This window comes from Microtus oregoni, unplaced genomic scaffold (assembly GCF_018167655.1).
Source record: "Microtus oregoni isolate MIOR12 unplaced genomic scaffold, Mior012 000002F_ref0000024, whole genome shotgun sequence".
Lineage (NCBI taxonomy): Eukaryota > Metazoa > Chordata > Mammalia > Rodentia > Cricetidae > Microtus > Microtus oregoni.
Genome location: NW_024543061.1, coordinates 75,982,430 through 75,999,977, shown reverse-complemented (window position 1 = coordinate 75,999,977; position 17,548 = coordinate 75,982,430). Strand labels below are relative to the sequence as shown.

The 17,548-nt window shown below is 45.7% G+C and overlaps 1 protein-coding gene across 1 annotated transcript in view; it reads left to right on the top strand.

Annotated features, from left to right (window-relative positions):
• Gucy2c (guanylate cyclase 2C) overlaps positions 1 to 17,548 on the top strand; it is a 79,447-nt gene that overhangs the window by 10,621 nt on the left and 51,278 nt on the right. Inside the window, exons 3-8 of the mRNA XM_041637796.1 lie at positions 1,855 to 1,919; positions 5,829 to 6,044; positions 7,189 to 7,310; positions 11,080 to 11,176; positions 13,835 to 13,952; positions 16,333 to 16,468. Coding sequence (XP_041493730.1) covers positions 1,855 to 1,919; positions 5,829 to 6,044; positions 7,189 to 7,310; positions 11,080 to 11,176; positions 13,835 to 13,952; positions 16,333 to 16,468 — 754 coding nt within the window. The remainder of the gene's footprint in view (positions 1 to 1,854; positions 1,920 to 5,828; positions 6,045 to 7,188; positions 7,311 to 11,079; positions 11,177 to 13,834; positions 13,953 to 16,332; positions 16,469 to 17,548) is intronic.

The window sequence follows — 17,548 nt, the reverse complement described above, 5'->3', positions numbered from 1 at the left end:
GAATTTAAAGCCCTGAAGAAAGTTGGAAAGGACACTGGAAAGCCTGAAGTATTCAAGAATCGAAAGAGTTAATTTTGCAAAAATGTCTCTCTTCTTTTTTTAATTTTGGTTTTCGAGACAGGATTTCTCTGTGTAACAGGTCTGGCTGTCTAGGAATTTACTCTGTAGACCAGGCTGGCCTCAAACTCCCAAAGATCTGCTGCCTTTGCTTCCCAAGTGCTGGGATTAAAGGTGTGTGTCACCACTGCCCAGCTTCCTCATGACTTCTTAGTAAAGACTAAAGACTAGTTACTCCTGGGTGGGTAATGTCTTGCAGAGAGACTTCTAGTCCATCCAGCATTCCACTAACTCTGTTATATATCTACACATTGGCTCATCCATCTGTCTTCTCATCCACCCACCCACCCATCCACCGCCCGGCAAAATGTCTCTTTTATAAAAAAAAATTACATATTTAATGCAATCTGCATCAAAAGTACAATGCCATTCTTCACACCAATAAGGCGGAGAAAACTGAAGTTTTGTATGGAAGCACAAAGAGCCCAGATAATCGAAGTGACCAAAAAGAATAACACTGGACTTGTCACCATATCTGATTCAAGTTATCCTACAGAGTCACTAAGGAAGACTGCATGGTACTGACACAGAAACAGACACATGGATCAATGGAATGCCACCGAAGACCCAGATGTAAAGCCACATAGCTGTGGTTACCTGACTTCAAAGATGGAAAAACTATATATTGGAAAAAAGAAAAAGACAGCCTCTTCAACAGACGGTGCTGGAGAAACTGGAAATCCACCTGCGGATAAATGAAACTAGATTCCTGTCTCTCACCTGACACAAAAATCAACTCTAAATAGACCCAAAAACCTGTCTGTGAAACTGGAGATTCTGAAACCGTTAGTAGGAAAAGTAGAGAAAACACTCCAAGATTTTGATATAAGCAAGGACTTCTTGAGCAGGGTACCAGTTGTTCAAGAATTAAGACTAACATCCAACAAAAGGAATTTACAAAATTAAAAGGATTTGTACAGGAATGGAAAGAATTAATCAAGTGAAGAAGCCATCTTTAAAATAAGAGAAAATCATTGCTAACTAAAATCTGACAAATGATTAATAGCTGCCATACACAAAGAACTAAAAATGCTAAATACCAAAAAGTTGCAACTCTAACAATTAATGGACTAATAAAATGAACACACACTCAAAAGAGATGAAATACAAATACTCGATAAACACACCCACACCATTTTTTTTCTCCCTTGGATTTCCTTATCCCTACATTAGAATTTACCCAGCTTCCCAAGATTAAGAGTAAATATGATATTCATGTAGTGGATGTGGTATACCCATCCCAACATCCATGATATGATCCATCAGGTCAATGTGAGTCTTCTAGAACCGTGGTCCCACAATCTGTAATCTTTTGAAGCCCCTCCTCTTCCCCCTCCTCTTCCTCCTCCTCCTCTTCATCGTTGTCCTCTTCTTCGAGACAGGGTTTCTTCTTTTTCCTTTTCTATGTAACAGCCCTAGCTGTCCTGGCACTGGGATTAAAGGTGTGTGCCACCATCACCTGGTAGAAGCCCTTTACAAGATGCCTTGCACAGCCACGTGGTTTTAGAGAGCTTGTAATTCTCTTGAGTTCTTTAATCCTGTTTAGAGTCAGAGTTAGCAATGGGGAGGAGGAGCAGGCAAGACTCTCCCCCCTCCCATCCCCATCACTTGAGCAGCGCCTCCCTGCTCCTCATACAGACTCTCAGGGATCTCATTTCTCACAGTGCCCACCTCTTTTCTGTCTATTGACCGCTTGGGTTTCTTTTAGGGCTCAGTAATTTTCTTTATCTCCCACAGAGAGAACATAACATGGGCTGTGTCCTCATGGGACCCTCCTGCACATATTCCACCTTCCAGATGTAGTAAGTACTTTTGAGTGTTAAATGATTAAACAAACAACCGTGTTGTCAAGGTAACATAAAGAGGCATGTTGGGGCCCCTTGTATTTTGCCATCTCTCTATCTTGCTGTTTCCCTTCAGGGTGTGATGATTACAGTAGCTGCCAGGTGCAGTCATTCACATTTGAGTGTGAGAGAGAACAAGCTGTGAGTGAGAACTCCGTCAGGAAAAAAGAAAGTCGGCAGCCTTGAACACTTGAGCCTAGGGAGGGAAATTCCCCAACAAGTAATGGCAGAGGAAGAGAAGGGAGAGACAGAGGAGGGGGAGTCCTAGAACTCTGTCCTGTCGTTAGCTTGCAGATGTGGGGAAACAGCCGGCTGATTATTTCCTATGCTTATTTGAGATGAATAGTGAAGGAGAACCCCAAACAGTTGGGGTTTGCTCCCAGGCCCCGGATTCGGCACAAACCACACCAACACCCGTTTTCACAGAGAGCTCCTGTATGCAGCAGGGAAGAAAAGTTACAGTGGCTGCTTTCTGTCTTGGGCAGCAAACAGCAGCAAATGGCCGTGCAGGGGGCATTTTAAGAGGAGAAGAGGGGATGTCTGTGTTAGAAGGGGCTAGGATGTGGTGGTAAAGAAGACAGGGGACAGGGAGAAGGGGAAGGGGACAAGGGAAAGAGGGACAAAGGATTGCTTCTGGATAGAGGGGAGACAGATGTGGCCCATAGACAAATGGTAGCTTACAAAAGTAAAGGGGGAACCCTATGTTAGGATGATGTGTTAAATTTTAATTAGGAATGTTAATTAATTGAGTCAAAGGGAGTTTTGATCGCTGGTAGTCAGCCTCAAGAGGAGGAAGTGGCCAAATAAAGGCCTAGACCTTGGTGGCTAGCTTCAGGAATGTCAGCTGGGAATGGGGGAACAAGGCAAGGCCTGCCAGAGTCACGTACTCAAGTGGGCTAGGAATGACATGTTGGAGCTCTCTGTGTGACACCCTTAGCTGCTTAGAGAAAAGCCTTTGACCTTTTCTAGAGTGGAAAATCTTTCTCTGGAAATCTTGGCCCGACTACTTCGATTCATTTCGCTCAGTGTAACTGGCTTTGTTTTGCCAGATCACACATTCCCCAGCGAACTCCTCTGGCACCCTTTCCCTCGCTCAGGCTTCCGAATTGAGAAATGCCGTTCACTGATCCAGAGGAAGCCACACCAGAGAAGGTTTCACAGGGTCGACACAAATCTGAGATTTCTAATGAAAGTCAACACGTTGCCTCAAGCCCAGTGACACAGCCCCAGAAGCTCAGGCCCACCACGTTGGGCACACTGCAGAAGGGCTTTCCAGCCAGTCTCCCACACCCAAACAGACACGGGTGGAATTTTATTCTTCCTTATCTCACGGATCACATACTGGTGTTGCTCAAAACAAAAGGGGACTCTGGAAAGTTGATCCACCACTATGAAAGTTTTCTACCCACAAACATTTTTAGTCTTGCCAAGCAGGAAAAAAAAAATTGAGTAGAATACTCCCTTCCAAAGAGAAGGTGACAGGGACACTGGCCAATACAAGGCAAAGGGAGAGAGCTTCCCTTAAAGAGGAACAAATGAGAAGGCACAGAAAGTAATGGTCACCTGTGCTTGAGGGCTGAGAAGCGGGGGGGGGGGGGGGGGGGGGGGAATACTTCATGACGAAAATCGTCTGAGTTTTGTGTTGGGGACAGATAATGTCTTAGTTAGGATCACTGTTGCTGTGAGGGAACACCATGACCCAAAGCAACTCAAGGAAGAAAGGGTTTATTTGATTTACATATTTTACATATCTTGAGTCACTGTCTGTTGAGAGATGCCAAGGAAAGAATTCAAACACGGCAGGAACCAGGAGCCAGGAGCCGATGCAGAGGCCATGGAGCCTTGCTGCTGACTGGCTTGCTCCCCATGGCTTGCTCAGCCTGCTTTCTTACAGAACCCATAACCACCAGCCCAAGGATGGCACCACCTACAAAAGGCTGAGCCCTCCTGTGTCAATCACTAATTAAGAAAATGCCCTTCAGGCATCCACAGCTGGGTCTTATGGATACATTTTCTCAACTGAGGCTCCCTCCTTTCAGGTGACCATAGCTTGTGTCAGGTTGGCATGAAAAACTAGCCAGCGCAGGTAAGGTGTCAATGGGTAAAAGTGAGGCAGTGCCTTTGCAGCCTGGTAGAGGTAAAAGTGAACATAAAACAAAGACTTTGGGGGATGAAGAAAGTTCACAAGTGTTTATGGCTATGCAGTCTGGGAAATGTCCAGAAGGATGATGAAGGCCAGAAAAATCACATTGACCATATTTGGTAACTTATGCAACAGGATCACTGAGTTGTACTCAATGAGGACGGCAATAGACACCCCTAAGTTTTTGAGTGTGGGAGGGCTGTGAAAAGCTCATTTGTTGCCTTGACAACACTGTAGTTTGTCAAATCATTTTATTTTACAGTTAATAAAAACCACCAATGGTGTAGGCGAAACACAGCAGAGACTGACAACAGAAAAGACCACAGGAAACAAGAGGGGCCTGGGCCTGGCTTAGCCGAAAGCAGAAAGCAAAAGACGCCAGCTAAAGCTGTAGAGTCAATGATATTTGATGCATTGGATGTGGAGATGAGAGCTGGGGTTAAGACCAGAGAAGTCTTCGGGATGTGAAAACGCTGAAAGAAACGCGAACACAATCAAGCTAACGTTTCGAGGGACAAGAAGAAAGGATAACACAGACTAGAACATGAGCATGAGATGAAGGCAGACAGTCTGGGGAGGTGGGGCAGAGCACCGCTTTCTGTCCTTCATCACACAGATCTTGAGCATCTGTGTGAGCTGGGTAGCCAGAGGTGAGCCAGCCAGCCGAGACCCCCACTTCGAGGAACTTCCAGCGGAGTGGAGGAAGGCAGCATCAGTGGCTGCTTGCTCAGCACCCGGCCTTGGCTGTCAAGGAGCATTTCCGTGACAAAGACAGGTTCGGCCAAGGACCTGAGAGTTTAGTAAATCAGCCAGGAAGCCGGGTTGCAGCCTGTACAGGTTGAGTTACTGACTGAGCAGAGAACTTGGTATGTTTGAAGATACAACAGTAAGAGGTTGAGCAAGGACAGAAAGGCCTTAAGCTCAGAGGCAGAGCCAAAAAGCAGGCACTGCAAGGGAGAAAAGGCATAGGTATGCTTCCGGTTGCCAATTATGTTGCCTCTTCAGGTTTGCCTTCTGTTGCAGCAATAAACTCCATGACCGAAGGCAACTTGGGAAGAAAAGGGTTTATTTCAGCTCACAGTGCATAATGGAGAGAAGCCAGGATAGGAACTCAAGGCAGGAACCTGGAGGCAGGAGCTGATTCAGCGGCCATGGAGGGATGCTGCTCCCCATGGCTTTCTCAGCCTGCTTTCTTATAGAATTCAGGACCACCTACTCAGTGGCGATATCGCCCACATTGGCCCGGACCCACCCACATCAATAACCAGTTAAGAAAATGCCTACAGATTTGCCTAGAGTCCAACCCGATGGAGGCAATTCCTCAATTGTTGTCCCCTCTTCTTGGATGACTCTAGCTTGTGTCAGTTGACAAATAAAAGAACCTAGCCACGAGAGGAGCCGTGGGTTTGTAAACTTGTAGTTCTCACTCCTCCCCCGTCAAAGCACACAGTTCTCAGCCCAGACAGCACGAGAAGTCGTTCAGAAATGGAGCAAAGTGGTCAAGCCATGTGGTCATTTTGCTCTAAACACAGACCATGACCAGTCACTGTAGTTTTAAAGTCCCCTCGGTGAGAAGATTACCCATACACCTGTTTTCCTAAGCCTACTTCATCCTTTCCACATCTGCGCGCATGGGAAAATGGAGCAGCGGGGGGGGGGGGGTGCTCTTCTCTACACTATTGGAGCTAACCTTGGCATTGGTTTCCCTCTCACCTTTGGCACAGCCTTGACACACAACTGAGCTACCCCATGATTTCAGCCGGAAGTTTCGGACTGTCCTGTGACTATAAGGAGACCCTGACCAGGGTGCTGCCTCCAGCCAGGAAGCTGATGTACTTCTTAGTTGATTTCTGGAAAGTCAACGATGCTCCGTTCAAAACCTTCTCCTGGAACTCTTCGTACGTCTACAAGAATGGTTCGGAGCCTGAAGACTGCTTCTGGTATGGAAGGCTGGGGATAAGAGCACGCCATGAAGGAATGCCACCTTTTATCTGGGACAGTGTTGGGACGGACACCAGTCCACTTTCTTACTCATCAAAGGGGCAAGATGAGGATGCTCAGCACAGACTATGTGGGGCACTCGGTTTGAAAGTGAATTCTTGTCCATCCTAATGATTCCCCGGGGTAAATCCTCTAAAGACAAATACATATGATCTTGTTTATAGATAATAAAAATGAAAGCTAGAAGTCAAGGTTTCCACATTACTGTGGAATATAAATTTCAAAAATGTTCGTGCTGCCTAAACCAAGAAACAGAAATGATGTCTTTCCATTCTCTTAGAGGGAAAAGGGGACAGGAGGATGCAGGAACAATGGGTCCTTTTAAAAAACCTTAAGTCTGGGTCCAAAAGATGGTTCAGTGCGTTAAGGTGCTTGCTGCCAAACCCGACCTGACTTGGATCCCTGGGACTCACTTGGGGGAAGGAGAGAACCATTTCCTGCAAGTTGTCATCTGATTGCCACACATGTGCTGAGATGCATGCATGTATGTTCACACATGCACATAAACCACATAACATAATAAAACATAACTTTAAGAATCATAAGGCCATGCAACTCTGGAAAGTGGTGGAAGTAGCGTGTTTGTCATGTCTGGCTCTGGTGACCCAGAATGCTAGCTGGTTCTACCCTCTCTCTCGACAGAGGACTTGCGTGGAGGTTTAAGATAGGGTGTCACCAGGCTCGAGCATCTGGGAACCCACGGCAATCAGCCCCAGGAGCTCACCCTAGAAACCTTGGTGTGAAACTGGAATATATAAGCGTCCAATTCACACCAAAACAGACATCAGAGGTTCCTAGAGGGCTTGAACCTTCTTGCCATAGCAGGAGGAAAACAGTAGAAGGAGCCCCTCCAATGCCTACAATGTGTTCATAGGTATCAAGAGTCCCTAAAATGCCTCCCATGCTCTCTGCCTCCATTAGCTAGCCACATCCAAAGGAAAGGTATCATGGTGTGTACTGTCTATTCACAGAAGAACTGAGTGTGAGATAAAGATGCCAACACAGATGTAAATAAATAATGAGAGTAGAGGTGGGATGGCCATAAACAAAGCCAATTCTCAGCTCCTCTCCCTCCTGCTCCAGGTACCTCAATGCTCTGGAGGCTAGCGTGTCCTATTTTTCTGAGATGCTCAGCTTCAAGGATGTCTTGAGACGCAGAGAACAGTTCCAGGAAATCTTAATCGGCCGTAACAGGAAGAGCAATGGTAAGATTGAGCACAGCCTTCCTCAAGGCTGTCACCTCCTTCCGAGTCCTTCAGGCTAGTCTGTCTCTGTAGAACTGGCTTCACTGCCTGCCTACAAGTTGTGTATTTGAAAACAGCCTCATGGTATTGTGACTTCTGCTGACTGACACCTAACTCTCTAAGAGTGGAGGGGCATTTAGGTTGTTTTCAGGTCCTGGTTATGACAAACAAACCTGCTATGAACATAATTGAGCACATGTCCTTGAGGCATGATTGAGCATCCTTTGGATATATGCCCAAAAGTGGTATTACTGGGTCTTGAGGAAGGTTGTTTCCTAATTTTTTGAGAAACCGCTACACTGACATCCAAAGGGGCTGTACCAGCTTGCATTCCCAATAGCAATGCAGGAGTGTTCCCTTTATTCTACAACCTCTCCAGCATAAGTAGTCATCAGTGTTTTTGATCTTGGCCATTCTTACAGGTGTATGATGGAATCCCAGAATTGTTTTGATTTGCATTTCTCTGATGACTAAGGATGTTGAACATTTCCTTAAGTGTCTTTCAGCCATTTTAGATTCCTCTGTTGAGAGTTCTCTGTTTAGGTCTGTATTCCATTTTTTTTGTTGGGTTATTTGTTCTTTTGATGACCAATTTCTTGAGTTCTTTGTATATTTTGGGGATCAGACATCTGTCTGATGAGGGGTTAGTGAAGATCTTTTCCCATTCTGTAGGCTGTCGTTTCATCTTGTTGACCATGTCCTTTGCTTTACAGAAGCTTTTCAGTTTCAGGAGGTCCCATTTATTGTTTCTCTCAGTGTCTGTGCTACTGGGGTGATATTTAGGAAGTGGTCTCCTGTGCTAACGCATTCAAGTGTACTTCCCACTTTCTCTTCTTTAAAGTTCAGTGTGGCTGGCTTTATGTTGAAGTCTTTGATTCATTTGGACTTGAATTTTGTGCATGACAATAGATATGGGTCTATTTTCATTCTTCTACATGTTGATATCCAGTTATGCCAGCACCATTTGTTAAATATGTTTTCTTTTTTCCATTTGATATTTTTTGCTTCTTTGTCAAAAATCAGGTGTTCTAAGGTGTGTGGATTAATATCTGGGTCTTCGATTCAGTTCCATTGGTCCTCCTGTCTGTTTTTATGCCAATATCAGGCTGTTTTCAGAACTGTAGCTCTGTAGTAGAGTTTGAAGTCAGGGATTGTGATGCCTTCAGAAGTTCTTTTATTGTACAGGATTGTTTTGGCTATCCTGGGTTTTTGCTTTTCCATATGAAGTTGAGTATTGTTCTTTCTAGGTCTGTGAAGAATTTTGCTGAGATTTTGATGGGTATTGCATTGAATCTGTAGATTGCTTTTGGTAAGATTGCCATTTTTACTATGTTAATTCTACCTACCCAAGAGCATGGGAGATCTTTCCACTTTCTGGTGTCTTCTTCAATTTCTTTCTTCAAAGATTCAAAGTTCTTGTCGTCCAAGTCTTCCACTTGTTTGGTTAGAGTTATTCTGAGATATTTTATGCTATTTGTGGCTATTGTGAAGGGTGTTGATTCTCTGATTTCTTCCCCCAGCCCTTTTATCATCTGTGTACAAGAGGGCTACTGATTTTTTTTAGTTAATCTTGTATCCTGCTACATTACTGAAAGTGTTTATGAGTTTTAGAAGTTCCTTGGTAGAATTTTTGCGTGCCCCTGATCTTTAGGATCATGAACGGTTTTATGCCTCACTCCCCAAACCCCAGATTTTGGTCAGTCAATACAATAACAAATTCTTGTGATAGCAGCCAATGATTATTTGCACAACGTCAATTACCCGCCAAGTGGAGGTCTTCCCTTACAGGAAATTAACACCATTTGTTCTTGTCTTCTGATGTGCCCTTGCTTGGGAAGGCACTCAGCTCTGTTTTTAGAAACTCACAGTCGAAACACATCAGCTAACTGCATATTCTTGGCTCTTGTTAAACAGCTTGCTTGCTTCCCCCTGAACTGCTGACCAGGAGGTAGTTTTCTGTGTTCTCTGCCTTTAAAAACTTCCTATAATACGCATTGAGCTGCTCTGGGGGAGGGTTTCTCTCCAGGCAGTCTCTGGAAGCAGACTCTCGGTTCAAACATCAGTCGTGCTGAGTGGTCTTTGGGTCTTTATCCTGTAACAAAGCCAACATTTTACTGGATTTGTGACCACAAACATCTTCAGCTGTAGTCTAGTAACTATTATACTGCCCCTCAGACAGAATCACAAGCAAGAAAAGATGATTTCACTTCCTCATTTTTCTGGTCCCGATCTCACCAATGAGCTAAAGGTTAGGTGTGAAAGGCCAGTGGATAAAAGCCTTTTCACCAAACTATGAAGTGACCTGCTACACCTTGTAGGGCTGCCCCTTCTTAAGGACCTCAGAAGTAGAGAACGATTTGCAGTAACTTCCTATAAGAGAAGACCCTCACGTGGCAGCTCACTGATATCATTTAAATAATCATATGCTGCCATGAGCAAGGATTTGCTATTTTAAGAACATATCTATTTTAATTTGCTATTTTAAGATCTGACAGGGAGAAGGGGAAAGCTGGGGAGAACATAAAACTGGGGTCATGGCTGGGGGAGCATAAAACTGGGGGCATGGCTGGGGGGAGCATAAAACCATCCATGATCCTAAAGAGTTTGCAGTTCACTTGGGTGGCAGAGCATACAAGAAGATCTAACAAAAGCCTGTGTGCTGGTGCTTACTTTTCTTTAATCCCAGGATTTTGGAGACAGTGTGAGGCCAGCCTGGTTTATGAGAAAATTCCAGGACAGCCATAGCTGAATAGTGAAACTCTATCTCTAAACAGCGAAAATCCAAGGAAGTGTCTGTTCTAGCTCTTTCCACACCTAAACCACATGTTAAGGCAGTAGCTAGATTAGCGGTAGAGACTCAGAGTAATTCTGCTCTTCCATTGGCTAAGGTGGGTTCTGAATTAAGGAACTACAGGCATGGACCAAAGATAGTTGCTTACAGATACTATAAGGTGTTCTCACATGGCCTTTTTCTTTATATTTTTGATGAAATATGGGCCACTCATTGATGAGAATAGCCTGGCAACTCACCACACCCTGTGTGATAGAATACACTCCGCACCCTGCATGATAGAATACACCCCGCACCCTGTATGATAGAATACACCCCACACCCTGTATGATAGAATACACCCCACACCCTGCATGATAGAATACACCCCGCACCCTGTATGATAGAATACACCCCACACCCTGTATGATAGAATACACCCCACACCCTGCATGATAGAATACACCCCGCACCCTGTATGATAGAATACACCCCGAAGCAGGGCTCACAAACGTCAGTCCTACTACAAGCTCTCTCTTCTTCCAACCCTTAACACCTTTGGTATTGGCTTCTATTTCAAAGGCTCTACACGGTTCTATTCTGATTCTGTATCTAGATGCAAAAGGGGGCTGGAGAGATATGGGGAACCGGAGTTAATCTTTCAAAAGGTAACGGTGAGAGACAGGTGTGGTATATCATGCCTATAATCCTAGCACTCAGAAGCTGAGGCAGGAGGATCTCTGTGAACTAAAAGCCAGCCTGGACTGTTGCGTAGTGAGCTCGAGTCTGGAATACACAGTGAGACTTTGTCTCAAAAAGAAAGGGGAGAGGGAGGGAAGGAGAGAGAAACATAACGGTATCAACAGACAGCGTGAACATGCTGGGTTTAGGCTCAGGGATCTGCCTGCTCCTGGTTGATGTGCACGTGGCCTCTCACTCCGTCTCCATTTCGACTTCCAGTGATTGTTATGTGTGGCACACCAGAAAGCTTCTATAGCGTGAAGGCTGACATCAAAGTGGCCGAAGACACTGTTGTTATCCTGGTAGACCTGTTCAGGTTGGTATAATGACAATCCGGGGAAAACCTCCTCCGCGAAGAAGGGTAGCATATCAATGGCCACAGCACATCCTCCTCTCTCCTGTGATAGGCAGCTTCTACGATGACGACATTTGAACTAAAGCCTCGTTCCTTTCTCAGAACACCTCATGTTTACCTGATCATCCGTGATCTTAAGCAAAAATGTATTCATTGACACCTGCCTTACATCTGCAGCCCCAGGCCGCTCATCTGTGAGGTCCACTGAGTACCCAGAATCCTGATTCCCAGGCTGATAGTAAGATCTTTGCTCAGTAAACAATCCAACAACCAGACACTCAGCAATGGTTTCCCTCAGGATGGAGACTTCACTGCTTTGCTTTAGTTGCTAATGGTCTTCAGCCTCAGGTTCTTTTTCAGCAGCCATCTTTGGAAAGACTGACGTTGCAGTCAGCTGGATCTGATTTATACAATTATCCTCTGTCCTTCATGGCGCAGTTAGTCAGGGCTGACCCTTTTCTCTGACATGGAGCAGAGAAAAGCATCAGTGTGTGTGTGTGTGTGTGTGTGTGTGTGTGTGTGTGAGAGAGAGAGAGAGAGAGAGAGAGAGAGAGAGAGAGAGCGCCACTATATAGCACACTGTACCAAAGCAATACTCCAGTTACTCTCAGAGGAGGAGCCATGGGAGCGCTGTGCCCCTTGTCCCATAAGCACATCAGCTCCCGTATCTACCCAGATAATTAATCATTACCTGCGCGCCCTCCTCTGAGAGCCACATTCCGCTGTGGCTCCCCCGTGCTTGTCGAGTTACCAGCATGAGAGGGAAGGGAGTACTGGAAGTGCAGGCCTGATTGACAGTTAAATGTTCATGGAAATGGACGGCCCATCTAGCTCTCTAGCTGCAGACAGGCAGGGACAGAGCGATGTTAATCAGCATTGTGCTCCCACCCTCCTGCTGATTTCAACAGCTGCTTTGCTCTGGGGAGGGAGTCAGCAGTGTGGCCGGTTTGGGATAATTTCATTTTCCACCAACCGTACTGGCTTTCCTTGTGACGCCGGTCCAAGGGACAGATGGCTAAGTTTAAAGAACGACGTGAGATTCAAAACTAAGCCTAATGCTCTCAACGTCTAACCCTGACATGGGATTCTGTTGGGTGCTTGTTAGCATTTTGTGATTAAGCCGCACGGTGGAATGGCTCTGAGGATGTCTGCTTTTAGGGTAAGATAGCAATGTTAGCACGAGCACTGATGCGGTTGTCGGTGGAATGGCTCTGAGGATGTCTGTTTTTAGGGTAAGATAGCAATGTTAGCACGAGCACTGATGCGGTTGTCGGTGGAATGGCTCTGAGGATGTCTGCTTTTAGGGTAAGATAGCAATGTTAGCACGAGCACTGATGCGGTTGTCAGTGGAATGGCTCTGAGGATGTCTGCTTTTAGGGTAAGATAGCAATGTTAGCACGAGCACTGATGCGGTTGTCAGCAGAGCACAGACTGAGCATCAAATGAGGTCATCCTAACTACAGCAGCTCAGCGGTCACCCTGTATACTAAAGCACCCGCGTGGTCAGGGAGCACAGAAACCCTAGGGTTTTCAGAGCGATCCCAGACTGCAGCATGCTGAGCATTGTCTCTGAGTTGGTAATACGTGTTCTATGTGCCGATCAGTCCCATCTCCAGATGCTTACAGCCACAGCAAAAGAGATCTATCCCCAACAAGTTAGACAGCATGAGCTGACAGCTGGGGCTGTCCTTGGACCTCCACAGGGGCGCCACAAAGGTGTCAGCATTCACACACTCGAACGCGCGCACGCACACACACACACAGGAGTATTATGTATACACACACACTGTACATACCTCCCCCATCCCCAACACATGCATGTACCCAGAGGCTTGCCATGTCTAGCAGTTCTGTGTCATGGCCTGCCATCTTCCAATCAGTCCTGAGGATATAGTAGCCTTCTGTGTTACTCTGCACTGTGGGAAGTAATCCCATATGCCACGCACTACACCCCCGTGTCTGCGCTCTGTGCGCTGGCACCCAGTTACTGAGCTTCAGGCAAGGGGCTGGAGGTTGAGAACTCAGATGCAGAGACAGACTGACACACACAGCTCCCAAACGCTGGTTCAGAAAGCCCATCTTTATTAACACCATGTAGAGTTAAATACACTGCAGTTAATGGTCAACACGTGATCCTCTGATCCTCTAACTAGGCACAGCTTCTAGTAACTTCAATTAGAAGGTTCTAGGAGGGAAAAGCAACTGAAGGCCAGGACTCATTAATCCCAACACCCAGATCCCATGTGGCATATCCCATCGTTTCCAACTTGTTTTGCACACTTAAACAAAAGAACGTTTTTCAGCAGAGATCGAGGGAGTTAGGCCTCTTTAAGAGCAAATGCAAACATTCCCTCAATGTGTTTGTATGCTGGGCTCCTTTCCATGCTCAGTTAATAAAGAGAGCGGCCTAAGTTCTGCTGTTGACTTTAGCAGGTGGAGAAGGGAATTAGAATTGGGTAAAGTGGAAAACTAATGGGGGAAGTGGAAAGATTTCCTGATGGCTCAATTTAAACAGCAACAACTGCAATTTTCAAAGCTTACTTGTAGTTTGCCTGGGTTGTAATGTGTCCATCTGTATTGGGATGCTAATTTGACGAGGACCCTGTGTTTTTACTGTAGTAACCATTACTTTGAGAATGACACCGTGGCTCCCGAGTATATGGACAATGTCCTCGTGCTGACACTGCCTCCTCAGAACTCCCCCTCAAACACCTCTTTCTCCAGACAGTTCTCACAGGTGAGTTAGTTGTGTGTGTATGTTTATGTAAGCATTCCTTAAAGATGACACAGGGTAAGGTAGTTAAGTTAATCTGTCATTTGAGCCCAGATTCTTATATTTGCAAGAAATATTTTGCATGTATGTATATGTGTCTATGTGTTTATTGTGCAGGTGTGTGTATGCACACATGCATGAGGAAGCCAAGATGGATATTGTCTTCCTCTATCGATCACTGTTTTCTTTTATTTTTTATTTGTGTGTATATGAGGGGGTTGCTAAGTGGGTGAGAGTCTTGCTGAGGTCAGAAGAAGGCATCAGATCCCTTGGCGCTGGAGTTATAGGCAGGTGTGAGCTGCTGGTGAACGTAGGTTCTCTGTAAGAACAGCAAGTGCTCTTAACCGCTAGACCATATAGCCCACTGATGCAGCTGAACAAACTGACCGAAGAGCTCCAGGAATTCACCTGATCCGATCCCTGCACTGGTCCCAAAGCCCACCCACCAAGGGCTGGGATTCAGGAGTGTACCATGACATCTAGCCCTTACATGGATGCTGCAGATCTGAACTCAGGTGCTCATGTTCGTTAGGGCTGCATCATCTCCTCAGGCCCTGCAAGCACTTTTGCTAATTCCGCTTGGCTCAGTAGATGCCACGGACTCCTGCTATGTACAGAGCTTTTGCAAGTACAGCATCCCACCAAACGTCACCCTGCAGGTCACTACGTTAGACTCTAGACCATGAGAGCAGCGGACATTTCCATAGCATCGGAGAGCAAGTCCCCATATGGGGATATAGGAAGAGGAAGCCTGGCTACTGAGTAGTCTCACACTTAGGAGAGGTAGAAATTAAACAGCATAAAGTAGCTAAAGAGGTACCAGAAAGTTCTTTCTATGCTAAAGCAATGCTCTCCTGTTGCTAGTACCCAAATTCTTTGTTCTGAAATAGGTACTCCTAGGTGAAGACATGACAGTGGTGTCCTTCGTAATGAAGCTGACCGTTGTCCAGAGGTGTGCCAGGAGAAGCTAATGTATCCCAATTGTTTCAGGGTCCTTTTTGGTTTGGCACTTGTCCCAGAAAAGGCCTCCACTTCCCGTTAAATCATAGTCACCTTATTCCATTGCAAAGCTCTGAAGACACGTTTAACTCTGCCAGTCACTGAGCCCTAATGAGATGCAGTTGGCCATCTGCCGCCTTCTGCTCTCAGCTGAAAGAGGTTTATGGTAAAGGAAGAAGGGGCAGTCCAAAGACGCCCAAACAGCTTTTCCGTGACAAGTGAGCACAAGTCCCTATGTGCTGTAAGGAGGTGTGAGCATCACCACTTTACCCAGACCGTATGTTCCAAGCACACCAGTTCACGGACCTGTCAAAATTAGAGGTTATAAGTCCCTTTAATGCAAGGTCTTAACTGAGTTCTGTTTATTGCGTGAAATGATGATTTTTGTGGACTGGCCACATAGCTCAGGGGTAAAAGACACCTGCCACCAAGCCTAATCAGTTGAGTTTGATCCCAGGGTCCCACATGGTAGAAGGAAAGACCTGAGTCCCAGAAGTTATCCTTTGACCACTACCTGCAGTTCCCCAATCAACCAACCAATCAATGAACCAATCAATCCATAAATAGATAAATAAATAGATAAATGTAATGAAATGATGATGCAGCAGAAGAAACAGGGGCTTATCTTTCCTGTTAATATTTCTGCAAAGTGTAATTCCAGGTGCATCAAACTTGAATTAGCTCTCGGCTTTGGCAGAAGGGAGGTCCGAAATGCGTGAGAAAACAGAACCTGTCTGGTTCAGGGGGCAAGAGCTTTCAATTCATAATCCTGCAACAGGCATCGTGTAGCGGATGAAGAGGTGGCTAACTCTACTATTTTGTCAGGACAGACGTGAGGGGACTGAAGTCACCCTAAGTTAAAACCATCTTCAAAGCACATTCCATGGTATCAACCAATCAAATTTCCTCACATCCCACCCTGGATACTGGGGGTGGGGCTTGTTTTCTGGGCTTCCGGTTTCTCTTTTACATTCTGATGAAAACATTAGCTTGGAGCAAATTCTGTTTCTGCATCAATCTTATAAACACGAAAATGCTGGCTGTTGATTTTCTTAGCTAAAGTGTGTATTCCTCCATCATCAGAAAGAAGAATAATGGCTTCTAGACCTTTCTCCAAAGGCAGGCTTCTTGTTTACTGATCCCATGAGAAAGTAATATTCTGACAACAGAGCCCTGACCCAAGGAGGTATTTCCAGTCCTCCTTAATAGCACACTTCCGGGTCTCCTGATGCCATTTCATCTTTTTAGTCTCTCACTGATCCCAAGAACATTTTGCTCCAAACTTAAGATCAACCCTCCCCACCGCCTTTTCCCATTAAAAGATTTTTTTTTCTTTCTTCTTCAGGGAAGAAATGACTTTTCTCTCGCTTATTTGGAGGGAACCTTGCTGTTTGGGCACATGCTGAAGAAATTTCTTGAAAATAAAGAAAATATCACCACAACCAAATTTGCTCGTGCGTTTAGGAATCTCACTTTTCAAGGTACCCGGTCTCTTTAAGAGCAAACAGCATTAAAGTCAAAGAAATTCAGGCTTTGGGAGGGGACGGTGGGAACCCCAGAGAGGCTTCAGCATTTGATGCTTCAATTGCAAAAGACCCTGGAACTCAACTGGAGGAACTGTTTCCACACACTCTGCGGACGTTGGGATGCATAACTAGACTGCAGTTTATGCGACAGACCTGGCTGTTGGCGGGGGCGCTGCAGAATGTGTGCGCAGCTTGAGGACTGTATTTGCGAGCAGCCTTTCACAGAGGTTGTTAGAACAGGGGTGTGTGGCCTGTGCCTGGAGATTAGCAGGAAGAGACACTCTGGCAGGTTATTTTTATTTTTTAAATTGGCATACAAGATATACCTGCGGCATTTCAAATGGAGTGCGTTTTACTACTCCACTCATCTTCTCTAGTCTCCCGGTCCCCTAAACCCACCATGTGACCTGTCTTCCCATCTCCTTTCTTCTCAGGTTCATGTTTGTCGGTTTATTTTTACCTCTTCATATCATGATAGATCTACCCCATCTCCTGTGTTAAGCCTCTATTTTCAAACCCCCTCACAACAACAACACCAAAAGCAGCATGTGCCCCGCTCCACCCAACTGTGGGATTGACACCCCCATCCTTCACAATATCACCAAAGCAACATGTGCCCCCCCCCCAGCTGCTGGATTGACACCCCCATCCTTCACGCTCCTCTTGAAGCTCCTCTTTCGTGTCTTGGGTCTCAGGCAGGAGTTATGAAGAGATTTCATTTTAAGAAATTATCTTGAAGCTGGATTGACAGCTAAGAGATTAAGAGGTCCTGAGTTCTATTTCCAGCAAACATACTGTGGCTCACAATCATCTTTAATGAGATCTGGTGTTCTCCTCTGGCATGCCGGCTTACATGCAGGCAGAACACTGTATACATAATGAAGAAGAGGAGGAGGAGGAGGAGGAGGAGGAGGAGGAGGAGGACAAGGAGGAGGAGGGAAGGAAGGAAAGAAGGAGGGAGGGAGGGAGAAAGGAAGGAAAGGAGGGAGGGAGGAAGGGAGGGAGGGAGGGAGGGAGGGAGGGAGGAAGTTATCT